The sequence below is a fragment of the Chiloscyllium plagiosum genome, chromosome 11 (genome assembly GCF_004010195.1).
Source record: "Chiloscyllium plagiosum isolate BGI_BamShark_2017 chromosome 11, ASM401019v2, whole genome shotgun sequence".
Classification (NCBI taxonomy): domain Eukaryota; kingdom Metazoa; phylum Chordata; class Chondrichthyes; order Orectolobiformes; family Hemiscylliidae; genus Chiloscyllium; species Chiloscyllium plagiosum.
The window spans coordinates 24,437,978-24,463,549 of record NC_057720.1 but is presented as its reverse complement, the minus strand read 5'-3'; the positions used below and the strand labels follow the sequence as shown (position 1 = coordinate 24,463,549).

Below are 25,572 nucleotides of genomic sequence, written 5' to 3'. Positions count from 1 at the left end.
CCTTTAGGGCCTTGGATGGAGGTGAGGGAGGAGGTGTGGGCGCAGGTTTTGCAATTCCTATGGTGGCAGGGGAAGGTGCCAGGATGGGAGGGTGGGTTGAAGGGGGGTCGTGGAACTGACCAGGTAGTCATGGAGGGAACGGTCTTTGCGGAAGGTGGAAAGGGGTGGGGAGGGAAATATATCCCTGGTGGTGGGGTCTGTTTGGAGGTGGTGGAAATATCGGCGGATGATTTGGCTTATGCGAAGGTTGGTAGGGTGGAAGGTGAGCACCAGGGGCGTTCTGTCCTTGTTATAGTTGGATGGGTGGGGGTCTGAGGGCGGAGGTGCGGGATGTGAGGGCATCTTTAACCACGTGGGAAGGGAAATTGCGGTCTCTAAAGGAGGTCATCTGGTGTGTTCTGTGGTGGAACTGATCATCCTGGGAGCAGATACGGCGGACGCGGAGGAATTGGGAATACGGGATGGCATTTTTGCAGGAGGTAGGTTGGGAAGAGGTGACATCCAAGTAGCTGTGGGAGTTGGTGGGTTTGTAAAAAATGTCGGTATAAAGTCAGTCGTCATTAATAGAGATGGAGAGGTCCAGAAAGGGAAGGGAGGTGTCAGAGATGGTCCAGGTAAATTTAAGGACAGGGTGGAATGTGTTGGTGAAGTTGATGAATTGCTCAACCTCCTCGCGAGAGCACGAGGTGGCGCCAATGCAGTCATCAATGTAGCCGAGGAAGTGATGGGGAGTAGTGCCGGTGAAATTACAGAAGATCGACTGTTCTACATAGCCAACAAAGAGACAGGCATAGCTGGGGCCCATATGGGTGTCCATGGCTACCCCTTTGGTCTAGAGGAAGTGGGAAGATTCGAAGGAGAAATTTTTAAGGGTGAGGACCAGTTCGGCCAAACGAATGAGAGTGTCGGTGGAAGGGTACCGTTGGGGACGTCGGGAGAGGAAGAAACGGAGGGCTTGGAGGCCCTGATCATGGCGGATGGAGGTGTAGAGGGATTAGATATCCATGGTGAAGATGAGACGTTGGGGGCCGGGGAAACGGAAGTCTTGGAGGAGGTGGAGGGCCGAGGACTTGGAGGTCCTGGGCCTCCTTCACCGCTGCTCCCTCACCACTAGACGCCTGGAGGAAGAACGCCTCATCATCCGCCTCAGAACACTTCAACCCCAGGGCATCAATGTGGACTTCAACAGTTTCCTCATTTCCCCTTCCCCCACCTCACCCCAGTTCCAAACTTCTTCCAGCACCACTAATCCAGAATCTGGTTTCCAGCATCTGCAGTCATTGTTTTTACCTCATTGGTCTGTAGCTCTTGGCATTTCCTTACCACCTTTCTTAAATAGTGGCACCATGTTAGCTAACCCTCAGTCTTCCGGCACCTCACCTGTGACTATTGATGATACAAATATCTCTGATTTCCCTTTCATAAATCCAGGCTGATTCTGAATGATCCTGTCCCTGTTTTCCAAGTTCTCCGCTGTTAAATGTTTTATAATGAACTCTAGCATTTCTTCACTATCAATGTCTGGATAACTAGTCTATCATTCCCTGTTTTCTTTCTAATATCTTTTTTAAATAATGTGGTTATATTATCTAACCTTAAATCCATAGAAATTGATTATTCGGATTCTACAAAATCTTGAAAGATGATCACTATTTCTAGCGACACTTCCTTGAGTGCTTTGGGATATAGATTATCAGGCCTTCAGGTTTTATTGGCCTCTAATCCCATCTAAATCCCCAACGTCACTTCTCTACTAATACCAACTTCCTTCAATTACTCTCTCTCACTGGACCCTGTGTTTCCCAATATTTTTGCATCCACCTTTGTGAAGTCAGAACTTAAACATGTATTTAACGTGTCTGCAAACTCTTTGTTCCCCTTTATAACTTCCCCCGCATCTGACTACATTTATTTTCACTAATCTTTTCCTTTAACATACCTTTCACAATCAGTTGGTATGTTCCCCACAAGCTTACTTTTGTATTCTATTTACCCACCCTTAATCAATCTCTTTCCTCGCCTTTCTGAAATCTAAAGTGGTCCCAATCCTCAGTCTGCTGTTTTTTTCGCCAATTTGTAAGGTTTCCCGCACACGTAAAGATGTCTGGGAACATTACTTAAGAAGGGTTAGGGACCTTCAAAATAAGGAGGGAATGCAGTGGAGGCTGGAATTTAGAGATTGCTGGGGTGCAAAATACAGGCAGTAGGTACCCTTCCTTCCCTTTCCTTCACAACTTTCAACACCAGCTCTTTCGCAAATTCGCAGTCTTCCCCGGATGCACATATTATTGTAGTGGAGGCAGAACATTAACATCCATAATATCAGCCATGAGTGAATGGCGGAGCAGACTCAGTGGGCCAAATGGTCTAATGCTGCTCCTATAGCTTGTGAACATATGATTAGTTCCTCTATGGACCTAAAGGCATGCGGGCTGCCTGATGCCTTACCTACACCTGCAACTTAGGGTGGAGCTTGGGGATGAGCTAGCCACCTGTTCTTTTTTGTGCACTCCACTTCTACCAAGTCACGTTAAAACATACTGAAAAGAAGTCAGAAAATTCATTCCTATCATTCATTTTACCACATATTGCTTTATAAACTTAAATAAGTCACTTATAAATTGCAAAATTACACAATTTAATATCTAGTTCCCTTTTCCAACATTAGCAGGTTAATTGGTCTACATGTATTTTTCTACAGAATTGTACATTCCATTGTTTTAATCTATTTTCCCTGTGTGTCTGTAATTAGCACTGGCATATCAGCCAGCTATCTCCTCATTGCCTGACCTTGTCCTGAATAGTTTCATCACGTTCTAAGATTTCTTTCTTGAGTCCTTGGATGTCTTTCTCCAGTGACCTGATAACTCCATGCAGTTTTTGGTGTTCACTCTTCAACTTCTCAATTTCTCCCTGCTTGTCTTCAATTTCTTTCTGCAAGCTGGTAAACTGAGAAAGGAAGAAATGAGGGAGGTAAATAAGATACTCTATCTTTTGAGGCCATTTTCACAGACAGAAACAAACGTGAATTTGGAAGCTGTGACTGGAAAAGAATGATCACATTAATATGTCAAAGCTTTTTGCTTTATTCTGAACATTTCTATCATTGTGCCAGATTATGGTAAAAAGATTTACAGTGTCTGGGGTTCACCCATATTCTGGAACTCAGGCCTGGATTTCCATTTTCCAATTGCACGAGGGTGAGGTGAAATTTTGCCTAGCCTCCTAAACCCTGAAAGTATTTTATTTGTAAGATTTTACAAATGATGCAAAAAGAAAATAAGCCCTCCTGTCTTTTCTGCTTTCTTATACCTTTTTTCTCATAATTCCTGTCTCTCCTTTCAACCGGAGATTTGCCTCTTTCTCGTCTCTCAGATTTCGTTCATATTTGATTTTAATGTCCTGTATTTCACGGTCAGCATCCTCTTCTATCTGTTTCTTTGTTTCATCAGATTCTTTAATCTGTTGCCTGGACTCTTCCTGCAGCTGAGGTGATTTAAAGGAGATTGTCAAGCGAACAGAATAATACAAAAATACAACACAGTTTTAAAAACAGTAATTCTCTATTCTTATCCACCTTACCTTCACTGGTTTGTACATGCATTGGGATTCCTACAATTCCATGAGCTGTAAGGTTCACTTTACCAGAAACCTCCCACACAGGGCCCAAGCCATTTGTCCACTGTGCAGGTTTGATGCAGAAACAGGGTACCTCAAACCCATCTTGCAATAGCCAACTTGATCAGATCCTTTCCTGTTGTATATTGTGCTCACTTATGAATGGGCTGATGGCCATCATTTTTGGTCAGGTAAAGTGCCCAGACTATTTCAGATCAACTAAAAGGTAAGGAAACTCAGAAGTTGAAGCAAAATGTGAAGTTAGTGATTTTACTTTTGTTTTGATCCTACCTAATGTTATTACTTGACACGTCAGATTGCAATCTGGCTTGATAGATCATATTTTGTTTTTAACAAGGTGGTCTCTCACTACGACAGAAACGCACATGTTTCAAATACTGTTTTGACAATAAAACTAGAGTTTATTAAACAAATAAAATTAAGATAAAATAGAATAAACTATATAATTTACTTATAAACCAAATTGGAAGAGTTTTAAACAGAAAGGAAAAGTATAATCCCATTAATCTATAAACTCATCTTTTGTGACAACTCTATGGCTTTAAGAGATGTGTTTTGTCCTCATGTTGTTTTAATGAAGGAGGGTTGAGACAGCGATACTGAGCTGTCAGTTCAAAAGCCAATCAAGTAAACAGCTTGTGAGACCTTGGTTTTTTTTAAAATTGGAATAGGAACAGCGTGAATGGGTGGGATCAATCTCCCACAAATGAGGATTTTTAGCTTTGGCTTTCAGCAGTTGCTGGGGTCTTGAAGCTGGATGCGGAAGCTCTTATTCCTCTCTCTGTTACAGTTCAAAGCTGGGGCTCTCTTCCTTGTTGCCAGAATTGTATCTGAGGCAATGTATTTTATTGAATTTGCTTTTGCCAAGGGTGTGTTAATGGATGCTATTATATTGGAACAGTTAATTGGTAGTGGTTTATATATACATATAATATATATCATAGATTATTTTGATAAGCATTTTGACAGTTACAGTTAAGCCAATTATTTTATTTTATTTTGTCTCTTTTTTAACTGTAGTGTAAAAATAAAGCATATTTTGCTTAATGCCCAGTAGTTTAACTAATCAAATTGTATCTGGAATTGCCTTACCTTTAAAATAAAAAAAAGTTAGTATTTAGATTATCTTCTTAATAGATTTTGAGGGGGTTTGGCATGGTCCATATGACTTTACAAATTTAAAAAAAATCAACATCCTATATACTCTATCCAACAGTAACCCTTGAACAATATTTATAGCAGCATCAGTATCTCTGACACCTCAATGGGTTTAAGGTAACTGTGACTTCAACTTCTGGCTGGAGCCTCTGAAAAGGAGCTATCAAACATGTGAGTTTAAACAGAAATTTTTTTCAAGTCTTCTTCAGGGTATTATCCCAACATTTCTGTTCTGGGACTATCACAAACTCCTTATTCTGAAGTAATCTAGTTTAATATATTTTTTTCCCTTTCCCAGTCAATACATGTATAAGCCATGAAAGGACTTCTCAAAACTGTGCAAAACCAAGTAAAAGCGAAACAAAAGGTTTTCGTCTTTGTTATAGGTAAGCTTAAAAAAAAACTTTTCAGTCCAGAAATTCCTAGCAAAACCTTGAAGTACAATTGTCTACCTTGCTAAGTTATAAGATCCTAAAGTAAACAAAAATCCATTAAGTTTCTAATGTACTCCTCACAAACGGTTTTAAAAGAAATCATCATAGCTACTAAAATGACATATTTCTTAATTTCAGACACAGGAAACTCATATGCTACTAACTTAAAAATTAACACCAAAACTTCAAATAAATGATATTAAAAACATGAATGAACCAGTTTATTTCCCACTATGCAGCAGTAGCATGACTGATGTTTGCTACTAACAAGATGCTGCTGTCATGCTGAGAAGACATTCTGTCTGTCACACAAATGAATAATGAGGTATATGCATTTCAGTGTTGGTGTGATGTTCGATATGTATGCCATACGCTCCAATTCCTAAACAATCACATTAAACAACACTTCACCATTCACAACAGTCAAATTACTGACCAACCCAATGCTTGTCCCAATTTGGACAATATTTACCAAATAAACCAGAATATGTGTGAAGATTTATGCTGCCAACCAATTTAGGATGTTAGCCAGGTTTATAGTATAATGCAGTTTTGTTTTACTGGATGCCAAAGATTTGAACACGTAGGGCCCTTTTCTTTACATACAGACCAAATATGTACACACTCTTCCTGTTTCAACTCAATAAATTAGGCCACAACCTTGATCTGGTTCATTTCACAGGGTAATGCCTTATTCAATCAGGGTCAATCTGCCAGTTTGAAATTTAAACAACATTTGCAGTTAATTGTCAGTCATCAATAACTGGTGCATTCTCCATAGCACTGCCTTAAACACTGAATGGATACTCACCACTCAATCATTAGCCTCTCCTCATACAATGCAAATGTTATTTTTTCCCTTTACTTTGGTATTTCATGTGAATTGACCGGGTGAGTACAAAACAAAAAACATTGATGAAATGTATCCTTCTTAAGTATTATTCTTAGGTCTGTGCTACCAAATGACTAACATATTTTTACTCGTCATTAGTCACTTTTTCAGAAAGGAAAAATAACTATACAGAGGCCTATTAATTCCTGATCTATGGGCTTCTTCTGTCTCACCTGTTCAATAAATTTACCCTTCTCCTGGAGTTTGGTCTCATAATATTCAGTCAGTTCCTCCAATGCTTGGCTCTTGCTCTCATCCATTTCATTGAGCTGTCTTTCATAATCTTCCTGCATTCGCTGGGATTTAAGCTGCAACTCCTGGTATTTTTCATATTCTAACATTAGTTTCTGGTTGTTTATGCTTTCTGCAATTAGAGTAAATTTAGATGTAAAATATATATTTTGTGGAGTATGCGGTGAAGTTAATTCCAACACTCTTAGTAATATACTATGATTTAACTGTGTACAAGAATCTAAATTAGACATTGAAAATAAATAAGGGTGATCATCACCATCTGCTGATCAGCTGATACAAGATACAAGAATGCTTTAGGAGTTCCACTGGTTGGGATGTCGAGAACTAGGGGGTGTAATCTAGAAATTAGAGGTAGGCCTTTCAGAAGTAAAATTAAGAAATCTTCCACAGACAAAGGATGACAGAAGGTCCCTCCTGCAAATCAATTGGTTTTCCAAATTTGAACTTCTTGGGTTCTTTTTATCCAAAGGTATTAAAGAATAAGAAGCAAAGCTGGGTAAATGGAGTCAAGTTCCAGATTAGTGTTAAATGTCATAACAGGCGCTAAACGGCCTGACAAGTATATTAATCCATTCTTTCTCTTCACAGATGCCAGAGGGTCTAGTGCATACTTTCAGTATTTTATAAATATATTCTTTGTGCTTCTCAGCACACACATTCTGACAACCAAGTGTCAAATGATACCTGTTAACACAGAGTTTCCACAAACTGGCGACTCTTCTGCGGGCTTGAACAGCCTCTAGTAGCAATAATGGATCAAAGTAAGTCAGACAACTGACTACCAAGTAGCACATTTTTGCAGGCTGGCTTATGAAAAGTAAGATGAGGCCTGTGAACAAGGATCGTGCCAGCCTCTGAATGCCCTATTGATATTGTGATTGGTAAAACTGTAGTCTTTATGCCTGAAGAACAAGAGGAATACTGCAACTACATTGTCAAGTTGCATCACTGTTTTGAATTGTAGTGTTTCTAAGCAATAGGTCAATTAATTAATTTTATCAACTCAGGGAATCAACATTTAGTTACAATCTGTAGGATTAGAAGACACAAGACAAGAGTAAATGCAGCATGCGTTTTTACCTAAGTCTTCAATGTCTTTTGTATGTCTATCCAGGATCAGTGCTGTATCTTCCTTATGCATTATCTCAATCTTGTCTTTGTCAGTCTTCAAAACCTACAGCACACCACAATGTCTGATTATTTTGAGAGTTGGAATGCATAAGCACCACACCTCAAAGTTTACTTAATAAAAGTAAATATTAATACAAGGTGGTGGATCAAATGCTTTCTGTTAATGTGTTTGAATAGTCTGATGTACTGGAAAAGAATGACACCCCACTGAGTGAACTTAATTTTGAATCAATATTGTCCTATCAAAGATGACTCTTTATTATTGTTCATGCTGTACTCTCTTTATAAGATATATCCCAAACTCCCCACCAAAGTTAAAGGTTAAATTAATTATTTAAGTAATCTCTGGTGGTACATAATTTTTCAATGTGTTTTTTTGGAATTAACTTTTGCATGGTCATATTTATGTCCATCCTAACAAGTGCCTGTGTATTCCTCCAAAAGTTGACAAGATACAAGCTAGAAGATAAATTGTTATACGAGTGCCATAGATGTTTATGCTAACCCCACATTCCGAGGACAATAATATTAAAAACTGCTTTTGTTACTTACCTGGTTTTTTGTTTTCAGAGATTCCATTTCCTGAATAAATTTCTCAGTCAATTCTTTGATTTTGTCACTGTAATTCATGTCCTTCAGTCTGAGCTGATATTCATTCTCCATCTTCAGTTCCTCGACACGAGTTTTTAACTCCAATGACAATTGATTCTGTTGAAAGAGGCAAAATAATTTTCAACTATCAGTTTAACCTGTAGTGTAAAATTACAACAATAACAACAAATTCAGTCAGCAACTGAATTATGAGTGTTATAAATGATTTTCCAACAACACATGAACTTATATAGCAACTTTGAATTTGAGCAATAATCTGAGTGCTACAGAGGGTTAGGGTTTGGAGTTGGCAAGGTATAAAGTGGACGGTTTTAAACATGAGGGTCAGAATTTTAAAACTAAGCTTTTGGGAGACCTGGAGTCGATCTGGGTAAGCAACGACAGAAATGATGAGCAAAAAGACTAAGTCTATGCTTCAGCTCTGCAAGGTGCTAGTTTGATCACAACAGGAGTACTATGTACAGGTATGGGCCCCAGACTTTAGCAAGACTACACTGGCTTTGGAGAGGGTGGAGCATACAAAAATGATATGTGGAATCCAAGGACTAAAATGGGAGATGGGATTACAAATCTAGGGTTGTACTCCCTGGAATTTAAAAGATTAGTCATTGATTTGATCCTTGTTTTCAAAATATTAAGAGATACAGGCAGGTTTGACAGACACCATTTCCATTGATTGGGCAGTCCGGAACTCAGGGAAAGAATCTGAAAAAAGGGAATAATTGTACATCCAAAATGCAGTTGATATCTAGAACTCACATCTGAAGAACATAGGGCATGCTGGTTCATTTGTTAATTTTAAATCTGAAATTGATAGATTTTTGCATATCAAAGGGTAGGGATGAAGGCAAGTAAACCCAGTTAGGCTGGCATTCTAAGAGCAGAATCTTGCAGAAATGCAAATGGTTTCACCTGCCAGCTCCAGAGTCTATGAGAGACCCATGATGCATCCTTTGGGGAAAGCCTACTGAACTCAGGCCAATCAGGCAGATGAGTTTTCACAGGCTGACTTCTCCATGGGAGCAGAGCAATTGGTCAATCACAGACCGACAGCTCCTTTGGTCAGCAATGTCAATAGGAAGGAAGTGGCTACTGTCAGAGCGACAGCCAGCAGAGTCCTGGATTGTGGAATGGCCCAAGGCACAGGTAAAATGCTGGGAAAGGTTCATTAGTTGGCTTTGGGGGACTCAGAAGCAACAACAGAGTGGTCATCTCAGCAGCAGATCTCCCTGATCTCTCACTTCCTGTGCGGGCTCCTAGATCAGGAACTGAAAACATCCAAAGGAGGGATGAACCCCCTTTCCTTCCCTGGGAGACAACAAGCAGTGCACACAGGTCACCCACAGCTGGGTTAACACCAGAAACAGTGGCATGTGCCCCTTAAGTGGGTTATTAATTACCTAACCGAGGCTATCAATTGGTAATGAGAGGTAAACACTGACCATGTGCCTTCTAGCTGCAGCCTTACTCAGTGCAGGTGGGAATGTGGTGAGATGTCCATCTGTCACCCTCCCAGGAATGAATGTTTTACCCCACCTCACCATACAAGGCAGAAAATTGCAGTCAAAGATTTTATCATCCTCGATCTCACAGGACAGCAAATAGGCTCAAAGGACTAGACATGCTAACCCTACTTTTTTTCCATTGTTTCAGGCAAATGGAGATCTCTGGCTAGGCTAGCATTTACTGCTGATCCCTAACTTGAGATGGTGGTGTGCAGCATCCTTGAATCATTGTAGTCTACAAGATAGGTACCACTCACAATTCTGTTATGCACAAGAATGCTGGAAGAGAGGAATTTTGTTGACTGTAAAGGATAGGAAAGTGGTAACAAGAGCACGAGAGTGTTACTCATGGTGTGACCAAAGTTCCCACTCATTTGATGTACTGCTTTTGATTTGTCTTGGTGTGACAAACATTTGCATAGAATGTTACATTTTCCCAATGTGGGTTTCAAAGAAAATGGGAGTTGTAAAATTGGGAATAATGACATTGGTGAAATTGTGACAACCAGCTCTCTGTCCCTGCTCCTGCTGCCACGTTACAAGTGATGGGGGCAGATATCAGGTGGCCCATCTAGCCATGGGCCAATTATTTTCCTGGTTGCAATTTGTTGTGCTTTGGGTAGATACCAGTTCCAACCAACATGCTTGCAGCTCTCAATGCTGTGGCAGTTGGTGGGTTACAGCAGTGGAGTAGGGGGGTTACTTCCTTTACAAGCTTTGAACACATTGGAGGCAATCACAAATGGTTTTCTCCTCCAGCTGGGTTTCTCATTCTACCCTGACTTGATCACGCTAGCATCCATCCTCTAACCCACCACTCCCTATAGCCTTCTAGCCTGCTCTGCCAAATTCCTATGCACTAATCACCACGAACCTCCTCATACAGCTACATCATAGCTCTCTTTTGGGTACTGGATGTGTTCTCAGCAGTGGCCATCACTCCTGGTGCATTGCTGAAACCTGAGAACTGCTGCCATTTGATTGGCTAGCAACTCTCAGAGGAAGAACTTCCTTCTCAGATGGAAGCCAACTAACACTCTCCAGTTCAACAGACAGTTTCTGGCCATTCAGGTGGCAGTGAAAGTGGATTTTAAATCTAGATCCAAAAAAAATCTAACATTGCTTGGAAAAACTAACCTAACAGCAAAGATACTAACATTTCAATATCTGTCCTAAGGATCACCAGACTCAAAACGTTAACTCTGATTTCTCTCCTCAGAAGCTGCGAGACTTGCTTAACTTTTCCAGCAATTTCTGTTTTTGTTTCTGATTTTCAGCATCTGCAATTCTTTCAATTTTTATTAAATATTTTAATATTGCTTTAAATATTGGAAACAAATCTAATTTGCCTCAGGATAAAATGAGAGTGAATAATTCTGTACATTTCTAATTGAAAGCTGGGGTACTTATTAACTGCTGTAAACTTATAAAAACTTGCTGAAAGGCATTTGGTTTTTTTTATTTTATGTGGGCAAGAGATCTAAAGATTAAATTCTTCTTGGAAAATTCTTTATTGCAAAGCATGTACAGTCCATTTAATTGTTTATGATCAATAATACATTACCTTTTCTTGCAAATCTGATTTTGTGATCAGGATTTCTTCTGCATGGCCAACTTCTTTGTCACGTTTCAGCACTCGGCCCTCTTTATCGATTATCTTCCAGATCATAAAGCATGCATCCTCTGAAACTGTCAACAGGTATAGGTCATCAAAGGTAACAACCATCTGTACAGAAAGAGAAAACAACTGGTCATTTCAAGAAAAAAGCAATGTTGCAAGGATTTTGACAAATGTGCACTAATCACTTTCTCACATCTTGCTGGGAGAAATGTCTAACATTTACATAATTTATGGGTTCCAATACATATCATCTGCAACTGTGGTTGATGATTTATTGTCACCTAGGAGCATATGCTTTCCATCTCTGCATTGGACCAACACAAGAGAATGTAGTTGTGTTCAAAGGGTAAAGAAAATATTCAGAGAACACATAAAAGAATGGTAGGTGGACTTTGATGTTATTAGGGATATGATACAGGACATATATTATGCAACAAATGGATATCTTTCAGCAAAGACAGGAAAAGAAAGGATTGGGGCATCATATTTTTGAACTTTTTTGAAATCATTAATGAGATGTGACATTCAGTGGCTGTGCCAGCATTTATCCTTCGAGCTGACATGATGATCTCCACAAACCTCAACCATCTTTCTCAGTGCAAGGCATGTTTCTTCCACTTCCCACTGACTGCAGTTCTGCTATGGCTTCTTTATGCCATACTTAGTCATACCTTAATGTCCAGGGTTTGGAGATGCTGGTGTTGGACTGGGCTGTACAAAGTTAAAAATCATACAACACCAGGTTATAGTCCAACAGGTTTAATTGGAAGCACTAACTTTCGGAGCGCCGCTCCTTCATCAGGTGATTGTGGAGAACACAATTGAAAGACACAGAATTTATTGCAAAAGTTTACAGTGTAACTTAAATTATACATTGAAAAAGTACCTTGATTGTTTGTTGAGTCTTTCATCTGTTCGAAACTATCATGATATTCGAACAGATGAAAGACTCAACAATCAAGGTATTTTTCAATATATCATTTCAGTTACATCACACTGCAAACTTTTGCAATAAATTCTGTGTCTTACAATTGTGCCCTCCACAACCACCTGATGAAAGAGCTGCGCTCCGAAAGCTAGTGTGCTTCCAATTAAACTGTTGGACTATAACCTGATGTTGTGTGATTTTTAACTTAATATCCAGGGTCATCATGCTCACATCACCTGTGGAATTCTGCTCTTTTGTCCATGTTCATGCAGCTGTAATGACATCAGGAGCTCAGTGGCCCAGATGGAAACTAACTAGGCACCAGTAAGCAGGTTGCTGCTTGATAGCAATGTTGATGACACCTTCCATCACTTTATTGATAATCATGAATTAAAGTAGGCAATAGCCTACTGGTATAGTCGTTGGACTATTAATCTGATAACCCAGGTAAGGATCTGTGGAATTTGTGTTCAATGAAAAGAAAATCTAGAATTAAAGGTCTGATGGCAATGATTGTTACTTGCAGCGGATTAAAAAAAAGCATCTGGTTCACATTCTTGAAGGAAGGACTGGCCTATATGTGACCCCAGACTCACAGCAATCTGGGTGACTCTTAATTGTCTTCTGAGCAACTTGGGATGCACAATAAATTTTGGTTTAATCAGGGATGCCCACATCCTACGAATGAGTTAAAAAAACCTAATGGTATGGTTATTGCCTGGGTTGGATTTGCAGTGTTTGTGTACAGGACATACATGGGCAATTTTCCACATTGTCAGGTAGATGTCAGTGTTGTGCTGTACTGCAACAGCTTAGTGAGGGATGAGTTTTGGAACACAATTCATCTGTACTATTGTCAGGGTCCATAGCCTTTGCAGTATCCAATGCCTTCAACCATTTCTTGATATCACATGGAATAAACTGAATTGGGTGTAGACTGGCATTTTGGGGAGCTCTGGAGGAGACTGAGAGGAATCATTCACTTGGCACTTCTGACTTAAAATTGCTGTGAATGCTTCAGCCCTATCTTTTGCACTGATGTGGTGGGCTACTTCTTCATTGAGGATGGGGATATTTGTAGAGCCTCCTGCTCCAGTGAGTTGTTTAATTGTCCACCATTATTCATGACTGCAATTGGCAGGATTGCAGAGTTTAGATATGACCCATTATTCGTGGGATCACTTAGATCTACCTATCACTTGCTACTTATTTTGTTTGGCATGCAAGTAATTCTGTTGTGTCGACACCTCATTTTTAGGTATACTTGGTTCTGCTTCTGGAATGCTCTCCCGCACTCTCCATTGAAACAAGGCCGATCCCTTGGCTTGAGAATACTGATAGACTGAGGGTTATGCAGGAGAATGAGTTTGCAGATTGTATTGGAGTATGATCTACTGCTGCTGATGGCCCACAGCGTCTCATGAAAGTTCAGTCTTGAGTTGATAGATCTGTTTAAAGACTTTCTCATTTAGCACAGTGATAGTATCACACAACATGATGGAGGGTATTCTCAATGTGAAGGTGAGATTTATTCTCCACCAGTACTGTGCGGTGGTCATTTTACTGATACTGTCATTGACAATATCATAGACTGGGTTTTCAGTACATAGATTAGTAAGGATGAGGTCAAGTATATTTTTCCCTCTTATCAGTTCCTTCATCACCCAGTCAGGCAGCAATGTCCTTTAATACTCTACCAGCTTCATCAGTAGTACTGCTGCAGAGACCTTCTTGGTGGTGATATTTGAAATCCCCAGAGTACATTCTATGCCCTTTCTTCTGTCAGTGCTTCTGCTAAGTGTTGTTCAATATGGTGTAGCACTGATTGATTAGTTGAGAGAGGACAGTACATGGTAATCAGCAGGAGGTTTCCTTGCCCAAGCTTTACCTGGTACTGTGAGACTTCATGGTCTCTGGAGTCAATGTTGTGGACTACCTGGAGAATTCCTCACCTCCTGCTGGTTCTATTCCTGGCAGTGTGACAAGACATATCCAGAATGGTGAGGGTGGTGTCTAGGACATTTTCTGTAAGTATGATTTTATAAGCATGACAATGTCAGGCCATTGCTTGTCTCGTCTGTGAGAAAGCTCTCCCAATTTTAGTACTAGCCCCCAGATGTTAGTAAGGGAGACCTTGCAGAGTCGACAGGGCGGGTTTTGCCATTGTTGTTTCTGGTGCCTCGGTTGATGCCAGGTGGTCTGTCCAGTTTCATTTCTGTTTTGAGACTTTATAGCAATCATTCCAATGGAATGATTTGTCAAGCCCTTTCAGAGGGCAGTTAAGACCAGGTAAGGACAGTAGTTTCCCTTCCCTAAAGGATATCAGTGATCCAATTAAGTTTTTTCTGACAATTGACATGGAGTCACTGTTATCATCTGATTCTTAAATCCAGATTTTTATTGAATTCAAATTCCACCACCTGCTGGGATTCAAACATGGGTTGCTAGAACATGAGCTGGTCCCTGGATTAATAGTCTCACGCTAATACCACGAGGCCCCATTGTCTCTCTGAAACTGGAAACAATGTCAAAAAGCTGTTCAAGTACAAGAACAATGTCAACCTAACGTAAATTGAAGCAGATTATTTTTAATCCCATCTGGTTCATTGTCAAAGATGTATTTAAATTACTATGAAAATCAAGGGAGTCCGTTCTTGCAAAGAAGCAACGCCCAAGGCTTGTTGATAAAGGAGAGTTTCAAAATCTTATTGGATTTATTTTACATAACCACTCATTTGTAGGTGTATGAAGTTTGGCAGAGGAGAGTTCTTCTAATCTCTGGACATATACACAGAATTAAATCAGATGAGAGAAAAACTCCTTTTACTCTGTCAAAGCTTAACTTCATAACTGAATCCCACACTGCAGCATTATAGTACCCTGTAATATAAATAGCAGCCACTATGAGGCATCACTGAAAGAATCTTACATCTTGGTACCAAAATTGATGTGTTAGGTACTTCTGCACTGCAACCTTACTTTTCTTAGGAATTTTGATTCCCATCTAAAGGTCTTGCCAAAACTTAAATTAAGTGAGCAAGTTCACGCCTAAGGTCTCTGTGGTTGTTTCTGTACTGTTGTTGGGGATTCTGGGTTAACACCAATTGACAACTGCCCCAGCCCTCAAGGAAAAAAAAAATCAGAACATCTGGAGCACTTGCCCTTGAGTCAGAATTGCCAAGCTGGGGATTTTCCTGACCTGGGCTGCTGATTCATGGAGAAAATTCAGGGGCTGGTCTACTTCAGAAGGAGTATTGAGTAGGATGTAGAATATTCTTAGTGATTGGTACCTTAGTGATTGGTCCAGAATGTGCCTGATACTCATTCCATTCTGATTTTACAGGTAGTGGGATTTTGATACTCCGGACTGTCCCATTTGCAGCGCCTAGGAACAACATTCGCCCAGAATGTGACATAACCACACAGGTATATGCAACATCATTCGATGGAACTTCCCGAATAATCTGAATGGGGAGGAGCAAAAGGAAAAGAGCAGAAACGATGCATCGACTTTCAGTCATGGAAACACTTCATCTGTAAAGTATGAGATTTCAGCCGGAAAATGAACCTGAATTTGGAAAGCTCAGATATAATAATGTCACTTTACGAAGTATATTTCACATGTAGAAGTACATTATTGATCTTTCTTTACCGAAAAATGCTGCAGTTCACCAGAACTTTAAGTAGAAGAGTAAGTTCTGTCATCCTACAATCATATGAAATAAATATATTGCTAGTAATAGCCTTCTTTTCTTTAAATTTAATATTTCAAAGCAAAACCAAAACAAATAAAACTTTTCTTCTAGGTCCTGAGACTGGCAAGATATTTATTTCACCTTCTGGGCTTAGCCCTGCTCGGGTGGCTGTTTAGTACACAAGTTATGAGAAAAAATGAAGATAGGAAAGCCAAAGGAAGCCTTGTAAGGTAATTTAAGAACAACCTTCAAGGGTCTGAGGAAGGGTCACTCGAACTGAAATGTGAAGTCTGATTTCCACAGATGCTACCAGAAATTGCTGAACTTTTCCAGCAATTTCTGTTTTTGCTTCTGATTTACAGCATCTGCAGTTCTTTCAGCTTTTATTTCAAGAGTGGGGCACCACCTATGCTAGAACATAAAAGATTGCAATGGACCAGGCCAGCAGTGGAGTCTTGCTGCCCATTGTCATGAATGAGATTAGAGTAAGGAAGTCTAATGTATTGATATTATACAGATGACATTTACATTATGGTATTGAAAAATACAACAATATATGACAGTCATCTATTTACTCAGCACTTCTTATTTGTTATACATAGAAAATTGTGATAAGAATTTGTTGCAACAGGATTAATGTCTTTTTTTTACTCAGCTAAGACTGTCAAATGAATAAGATTTTTATTTGATTAATCTCAGAAATATTTAGTAATATTCTTGAAAATTTGGACCTTGAACTATGCCCACTTTACCTCAGGATATAACAGCACACATATTCAACCCACCTGGGAATCAGTAATTTCTTTTAAAGTTCGATCAGACCCCACTGCAAATATGGTTTTACTATCTGGTGTGATACAAAGGTCAGTGTAACTGCAGGACTTCAGTACACACTCGCCTTCTCGCTTTCCAGTCAGTGTATTCCATTCATATACTGCACCATCCATACCACAGGAAATCAATTTACTATCATCTGAATTCCAGACAATAGCGCGAATCTGTTTGGGGAAGACATAGAAGATCATCCATGTACTGTATAACTGTTAAAGTGCCTACTTTATCATGTATTTTACAACATTCCACTGCATTTGAAAACAATTAACATATGAAATGAAATTCTGTTTTTGTATCTATTTTCTGCTCTAAGCAAGCCAGCAATCTATGACTGGTTACATTTATTTGTTAGGTAGCAACATTCAATTCTGCCAGCAATTGAGGAGGACCCGATTGTAAAAGGTCACTCAAAACAGTTTGGGGGTCATTAAAGATAACTTCTTAGGTTATGGTTCTTTGGAGAAGGAGATAGACAAAGATAAGAGCACGGTCCATGTTTGGCAGTAAAATAAAAGCAAAATGCAAGATCCTGAAGATCTAAAATAAAAACAGAAAGTGCTGGGGAAGCTCAGGAGTGCATGGAAGCATTCGTGAAGAAACAAGGTTAATTCTGAGTCCGATATTGCACTTCTTCAGAATGTCACATGGTTTCAAAATGTTCACTTTCTCCACACGTGTTGCTGTATCTGCTGAGCTTCTCTAGCACTTCCTGTTTTTAATCTATACTAGGCGGTGTTGGTATTAGCTGAAAATGTGTTGCTGGAAAAGCGCAGCAGGTCAGGCAGCATCCAGGGAACAGGAGAATCGACGTTTCGGGCATAAGCCCTTCTTCAGGAATGGTATTAACCATATTGCTAAAGTCAGCTGAACTACGATTTGAGGTCTGGAGTCTGAGAACTGTTGAATAGCTCTGCAGGTCTTAAGTCCAGGGAGTTGGGCTGGGGGTGTAGTTTTGGTAATGCTCAAAAGTAGTTATGTGCCACTGATAATTCAGTGCAGCAAGAAGCAGATAGTGGGAATTGAAAAGCCCACAAGCAATATTTACTTTGTGCAAATTGGAAAGATTAGGTTTTGCAGGAACACGGGCTTGGGGGGGGGGGGGGGGAGGGGCAGTACTAGCTTGAAAAAGTTAGCTGTCAACAGACAAGCAGAATTAAGCCTGTGAGTAAGTGTAGGTGTAATTTCAGAGTCCAGGAGAATGTAGACCCAGGAAAAGGGGTGATCAAACATCACAAAAGCAGTCAGTGAAGCAGTCCAAAATGGAGTGGCACTTGAGAGAGTTTCAAGGCTGGATCAACAAAAGTCAAAAAGTATGAATCTTTGGCAAGTTTAATGAGACTATTTAAACAGATATTTAGGCAATTGATTTCTGGCCCCATTGCCTTCATTCACAATTATCTCAGGTCTAGCAATGCCACATTTCTTGCTGCTGTTCCTCCTTTTGCATGCTTCCAACACTCCTAATTGGATGACAACTCCATTCACTAGTCACTAATTGACTTGCTTATTGAAAATCAATCAGGCCCCCATGTGACTTTGGTGAGAACACAGAAATGTTCTCAATACCGAGTCCGAACCCCAGAATTAAAATGCAATTAGAAATGTTTTTCGAACCAGTTAAGTGTAAACAGTCATTACATTCTGCAAATCTTCCCCATAACAAAGCTATACATAAGGAGTAATGTACTTGCATTCGTTGTTGTGAACCTTAGTTCTGATTTGTGATTAGTTCACTGAACACTTTTGTCCTTGAGTCACAAAGTGTTAAATTCAACTTGAGAATCTTACCAGATTGAAAAAGATCTGGACATTAGCAAACAGGGGTAACTTGCTTCCACAAATAGTGATTTGTGTGGGGAATGAACTTCCAGAGGAAGTGGTGAATACGGGTACAGTTAAGTATTGGATTAGTACATGAATAAGTACATGATAAGTACATGATTTGGATAAGTACATGAATAAGAAATGCTTGGACCAAGCACAGGCAGATGGGACAACTTTAGTTTGGGATTATGGTCGGCATGGACTGGTTGGACCGAAGGGTCTGGTTCCATGCTGTATGATTCAATGACTCTGTAACTGTATGACTCTATAATCTGATGTCCTCTATTGCCTTGAACGGATCTGTCTCTGCCATAATCTCAGTCAGTACACTCCAGTTCTTAACAACTCACAGCGTAACAAAGTTTTTCATAACTTCATCATTGCTGCTTTTTCCAACTACGTTTAAATCCATGCCCTCCTCATATTTATATGCTTCCTAAGTACTGTCCTTAAAATGCATTGCTATGACTCATGTCCTTATGCTTTACTACCTTCAAAGTTACTGTTTTTACTTTTAATGTTCTTATTCTGTGCTTAAAATATTCATTGGAGAAAGTGAGGGCTGCAGATGCTGGAGATCAGAGCTGAAAATGTGTTGCTGGAAAAGCGCAGCAGGTCAGGCAACATCCAAGGAACAGGAGAATCGACGTTTCGGGCATAAGCCCTTCTCCATTGTATTAGCAATGGAGAATGCATGGTTGCAGGGGGTTGGGTGGGATGCTCTTCAGAGGGTCAGAATGGGCTGAATGACATGCTTCTGAACTGTAGGAATACGAGAGCTCCTGCTGTTCATACCCTGTTTTGAATATGGAATTACTTTTAGGCAATATTTAATCAAGGCCATCAATATGCAAATTGTCTTGGTTTTTTTCCTTAATTGATCTGCGATTACACATGTTTATATATACATATTGCACAACCCTGTGTGTACCCATCCCTTCAAATAAATACTGGATCATTTTTACCATTTTCTATATGTTCACCAGTATGATTTTACTGATGTTTATAAATATTACCTGTTGACTACACTACTAAATGTAGGCAGACTGATAAGGTTCGAGAAAATCAAAAACACAGTATCTGTAACACATAATGTGAATTATCCTGAAACCCACCTTCCCATTGTGACCTTTAAGATTAACCAGGTTTTCAAATGTCGTTGTGGAATGAATATGAATGACATTTCCATTCACAACTGCAAACAGGTGTCCACCATTGCTGAAGGAACACTGAAAGAAGAAAAACAAAAGTTAAAAATTATTATAAAAGCTGTAGACTCTGGTTAGAATTGAATGACCACCCATGTACAGGTTTGGTGGGGGGAGTGGTGACTAATTGGGCAGAAGAGTACAACAGTGGGCATCACACATTCTCATCTCTGCTACAATGACCTCCGAATGGAAAGGCCCATGCACAGACCCACTGCCTCTCCACTGAGCGAGTCCTTTAAATTGTCATTTAAGGGGCTCATCGCACTGTCACTGATATTGACCCAAAAGTGGGCTGCAAATTGGTCATGTGGGAAGCCTGAAAGTAAACCCATGAGAGGTCGCTTGTGGGCATCCAGGGTAGAGCATTTTTTACAAAGGTATTCAGTATTTAATTGAAGGACTCACCATCAGATAGGAGGGCAGGAGGATTCCTGCTGAGATTTCTGCTGCAAGTCCCTCTCACCTGCAACTCCCACCCATAATCACTCACCTGTGCCTGGTCCAATGACCATTCACGGCCTTTTGGTGGATGCACTACCAACAGCTGCCAATATCTCTTGGTTAGCACTCAAGAGCTGCCAGTCTCAGCATAGTCAGCAGATCTCAATGGATTAAACTTCTCTCCCTAGGATTCTTGATCCCTGGAAGGACTGGCTAATTAGCACTTATTGGCATGCCTTAAGATGCAATGTGGGACTTTTGCTGGGCCTGCAACTGGCAGGCAATTCCCCCATTATTTCCATTAGGTAACTGTGGCTCTCTGGATCTATTTAAGTGATAGCACAGTTAATGTTTATTGAGAGTTGGAAGATGTGGTTGGGTCATTATTACAAAAACATGGAAGACATAAACTATTTGTAACATAAATGAAACAGAAATTTGGCCAGAATCATCTGTGGCATACCTCTCGACAGCTTCGAATTGTGAATTCTTTGAAAGTTCGGATATCATCAATTAACAGGTTCATAAGTCGTAACTTGTCCGAAAATCCAACAAGAATATACAACCCAGATGGGTGAATAGCAACACTATAAGCTTCTTCCTGAAACTCTTTATAAAGCTCCAAAACACTATTAGGGAATAGAAACCACCAATTAATAGAATTTACAAAACAAATGTGGAGGAATTCATTTCCAGCATATTTTGAATCAAGAGAATTTAGTTTTTAAGTGTTTAAAGCATTTTACATAAGTGCATTCTTTCAGTCATAAATTGTAAAAAGTCAGGGCCCACAACATTGATCCCTGCAGCACATCACTCATGACCCCTTTCCAAACAGAAAATGCCCCATTTATATCTACAGTCTGTTTCTTGTTAGCTAGCCAATCTTCTATCCAAGAAATATGTTACCCCTTTCCTTTCATTTTCTGCAGTAAGTTTTGATCTGGTATTGTATCAAATGACTTCTGGAAATCCAAGTACAGCACATCAATTGGCTCCCTTTATCTAGAGCATATATTACATTTGATTTGATTTGATTTATTGATACAGTGAAAAGTATTGTTTGCGTGCATCTTCAAAGATTGTCAATGCAGTGGTTAAACTGATTTCCATTTCAAAAAAAAATTCACTTTTGATTACCTAAAATTGCTCCAAGTCCCCTCCTAAAACATCTTTAATAATAGCTTCCAACATATTCCCTATAACAGATGTAAAACTAAATGGCCTGTAGTTTCATAGAACATAGACTATTACAGCGCAGTACAGGCCCTTCGGCCCTCAATGTTGCATTGCCCTGTGAAACCAATCCGAAGCCTATCCAACCTACTCTATTACATTCTCATCCATATGCCTATCCAATGACCATTTAAATGCCCGTAAAGTTGGTGAATTGACAACTTTTGCAGTCAGTGCGTTCCATGTCCCTACTACTCTCTGAGTAAAGAAACTACCTCGGGCATCTGTTCTATATGCCCCTTCATGCTAACCATCACCATCTGAGAAAAAAGGCTCTCACTGTCCAGCCGATTTAACCCTCTGATTATCTTGTATGTCTCAATTAAGTCACCTCTCAACCTTCTTCTCTTTAACTCTAACTAGTAACTGAATTCCAGGATGAATATTTCCCATCAACAACCACCCTCTGTCTTCTTTCAGCTAGCCAATTTCTAATCCAAACCACTAAATCACCCTCAATCCCATGCCTCTGTACTTTGTGCAGTAGCCTACCATGGGGAACCTTATCAAATGCCTTACTGAAATCTATATTTTCCTGCTTTCTATTTCCCTTCCTTTTTGCAGAAATGAGTTACATTTAATCGCAACACAGAAGAGAAACAAGTCCAGGATCTTTCAGTTTTTTTACTAGTAATTTCTGCTGGTTGCTCCACCACCCTCAGTTTGTCCAATTTATTTTAACTGGCCAGGTCATTCATCAAGCTAAATTCTTCCTATAGGGTCTTGTTACAATACTCAAACTGTAACCTCACCATTCATTAAATTACTCATTAATCTAATTCCAGATGATGACATTAGCTTGAAAACTTCATGTATACTTCCAATTTATATTTTCTCTTTTATTAGCCCATCTGGAAGACGAATTGTATCATCAGCCAGTATCAGAAAGTGACTTGCTATCATGTCTCTCAATATCTTTGTGGTTTATCTCCTTTATTAGAAAAACAAGAAAATCTTCCTTCTCTTTACATTAAATATTCAGAACCTTCAATGGTCTGATTATCTTTATCAATAATCATGAATAAATTTTCTTTCCATCCTGTATCATTTCTCCCTTGCTAGTAGACCCCAATGAAATATGCTCCACTTGTACTATAGCTACAGTTTTAATATCCATTTTCTTTCTTGATGCCAGCATTTCTGAGGATTCCTAAAGCATACTACTATTACAATTAATCTAACTTAAATGATAGCAATCAGCTTTCATATTTCGATACTTGTTACAATGGAAACATGTAATATTCTTCATATGACTCTTAAGTTCCAGACTTGCTCCTTTTTAATTGTTCTTCTGTTTATTCCTTAAAACAAATATTTTTTTTGGATCCACAGCTTTTCTGTTTCTCCAACTGTGTTGTGGATTCCCATCTGACTATTTTCCCACATGTAACTGTCTGAGATATCACAGGTATCTGTCAGAATGGCTGCATCTCAGATTTTTGATATTTGATGCTTATCAAAATAAGTGTTAAGGTTTATTAGAATACTATTCCAAAATTCTTGTAGAATCATGATTTCCCTCATGTTCACAATTCTTTTCTCTAAACTGATCACAGGTCTTTTCTTTCCCTTACATATTCTAAAAATACCTAGTTATGTTTCTTTCTTAAAGTCATAAATCTAAAACAATAAGCTTTGAGTATTACTTGTTTAACAGTTTCATAGCCTCTATATTGCTCTTCTGACAAAGTGCATACACATTCATAGCTGCACCTATCAAAACACTAGAACGTTAAGGTCAAAACATTACCTTTTTAAATGAGATAAAATGTCTTTCAACTTAATCCTCTGAAAATTTAGGCCCCAAACATATATTTTGAATTAATCAAATCTCTCACTGGAATCAGAATCATCCTCTGAGTTACAATCTCTTCCTACTTCTTTTGTTCTGAGCGTTTTGTCAGTCAAGTCATGTCTGATTTTCTCATCTCTTGGAGTTCAAGTTTTTAAAATTCAATTTCCCTGTATTTTCCTTTCTCTCCTCTTTCCATTTTTTTCTTTACTCTTTCCTCATTCTTCAATTGAAGTTTTTTTATTTCAAATACTCTTTTTCTTTCTTTCACTCCCAAGTCTTTCAATTTTTTGATGAATCTTAACTAATTTTAGCAATGACACGTTACATTCAGGTTTCCCTCCATTTTAATGCCAAATGCTGAGCAATTGTTGTGAGCATCTCATGTTTACATGATCTTTTTTTTACTTTGTCTGCTAACTGTCTTAGTTTAGCCTTGCAACTAACCTAACGATTTCAAATATCCAACGTTATGTCTTCTATCCCCTGAAAGGTCTTAGCAACATTCAAGTCATTTTGAAATTCTAAAATGAGCATCTAGTAATCCTCCCTACAACATTCCTGCTTTTTGCTTAGTACCTCAGTATACTCAATTTGTTTTTAAAAAAAGACACAATCTCTCTTAAATTCAGAGATTTTAAATTCAGCAAAAGCCAACTGATGGCAACATTGAACAAATCAGATCCTAGAATCCAAGGAGCAGCATGGTGCCTCAGCAGTTAGCACTGCTGCCTCACAGCACCAGGGACCTGGGTTCAATTCCACCCTTAGGTGCCAGTCTGTGCAGAGTTTGCATATTCTCTGTGTCTGTGTGGGTTCACTCTGGTTTCCTCCCACAGTCCAAAAATGTGCAGGTTAGGTAAATCGGACATGCTAAAATGCCCATAGCGTTAGGTGCAATAGTCAGGAGTTGGGGAAATAAGCCTGGGTGGGTTGGTGTGGACTCGTGGGCCAAATGGCCTGTTTCCACATTGTGGGGAATCTAGAATGAAATCTACATGATAGATCAGATCTTTATTTTTTGCAGTTGACAACTATAGTGGTTGGTCACTGGCACATACTCACTAGATGGAAAATGTTTAAACATTAGTTTATACAAGACGATTAGAAAGATCTTAACAGAAACAGTAAACACTTCGTGTCAACCTGTTTCCCGAACACTATCTTTGGCAGATATTAATCACAGAAGAATACCACTACTATCTCAACTCTTTAATTCATCACTTCACTGAATCTTCTCAATTCCTTTTCATTGGACTGCCGAGACAGTTTTACAGTTCCCTTTTGAATCGCATGACCCTTATTCAATTCTGATAGTCTAAACTGCTTTTGAATTATAACAGCTTAAAGGATACTATACAAACTCTTCCAGTTTGGAAGTTTCACTAACTAAAATCACTTTGTTAGCATGATTGGCTCCTTTGAACTGACAACTTGGTTCTCCTACTAGGTTCCACACTGTAAATGTACTAAAGTCCATGAGACCATAAGACATAACAGTGGAAGTAAGGCCATTCGACTTATCAAGTCCACTATGGCATTTAATCATGGCTGAGGGGCATTTCAACTCCACTAACCCACACTCTCTCCATGGCCCCTTAATTCCTTGTAAGATCAAAAATTTGTTGATCTCTGCCTTGAAGATATTTAACGTCCTGGCCTGCACTGCACTCTGTGGCAATGAATTCCACAGGTCCTCCACTCTCTGGCTGAAGAAATGTCTCCTCATTTGCATTCTAAATTGACCCCCTTAATTCAAAGGCTATGCCAATGGGTCCCAGACTCCCCACATAACGGAAACAAATTCCTAGCGTTCACCTTTTCTAAGCCTGGTAAGTTTCTATTAGATTTTCCTTCAACCTTCTAAATTCTAATGAATACAATCCCAGGATCCTCAGCCATTATTTGTATGTTAGGCAAACCATTTGAGGGATCATCCGTGTGAATCTCCGCTGGACACACTTCAGTGCCAGTATGTCCTTCCTGAGGTGTGAGGCCCAAAATTGGACACAATATTCTAAATGGGGCCGAACTAGAGCTTTATAAAGTCTCAGAAGCACATCACTGCTTTTATGTTCCAACCTTCTTGAGATAAATTACAACATTACACTTGCTTTCTTAACCACGGAGGTAGAAACAATGACTGCAGATGCTGGAAACCAGATTCTGGATTAGTGGTGCTGGAAGAGCACAGCAGTTCAGGCAGCATCCAAGGAGCTTTGAAATCGACGTTTCGGGCAAAAGCCCTTCATCAGGAATAAAGGCAGTGAGCCTGAAGCATGAAGAGATAAGCTAGGGGAGGGTGGGGGTGGGGAGAGAATAGCATAGAGTACAATGGGTGAGTGGGGGAGGAGATGAAGGTGA

At 39.4% G+C, this 25,572-nt stretch overlaps 1 protein-coding gene across 2 annotated transcripts in view; it reads right to left on the bottom strand.

The window, feature by feature from the left end:
- The window catches only part of cfap57 (cilia and flagella associated protein 57), an 85,236-nt gene that overhangs the window by 32,339 nt on the left and 27,325 nt on the right, over positions 1 to 25,572 (bottom strand). For both annotated transcript variants that reach the window (XM_043698897.1, XM_043698898.1), the window contains 10 exons: positions 20,644 to 20,809; positions 19,644 to 19,757; positions 16,656 to 16,868; positions 15,466 to 15,639; positions 11,191 to 11,352; positions 8,062 to 8,217; positions 7,459 to 7,552; positions 6,297 to 6,487; positions 3,313 to 3,486; positions 2,791 to 2,949 (listed from right to left, as the gene is read on the bottom strand). In XM_043698897.1, the coding sequence (XP_043554832.1) occupies positions 2,791 to 2,949; positions 3,313 to 3,486; positions 6,297 to 6,487; positions 7,459 to 7,552; positions 8,062 to 8,217; positions 11,191 to 11,352; positions 15,466 to 15,639; positions 16,656 to 16,868; positions 19,644 to 19,757; positions 20,644 to 20,809 (1,603 nt within the window). The remainder of the gene's footprint in view (positions 1 to 2,790; positions 2,950 to 3,312; positions 3,487 to 6,296; positions 6,488 to 7,458; positions 7,553 to 8,061; positions 8,218 to 11,190; positions 11,353 to 15,465; positions 15,640 to 16,655; positions 16,869 to 19,643; positions 19,758 to 20,643; positions 20,810 to 25,572) is intronic.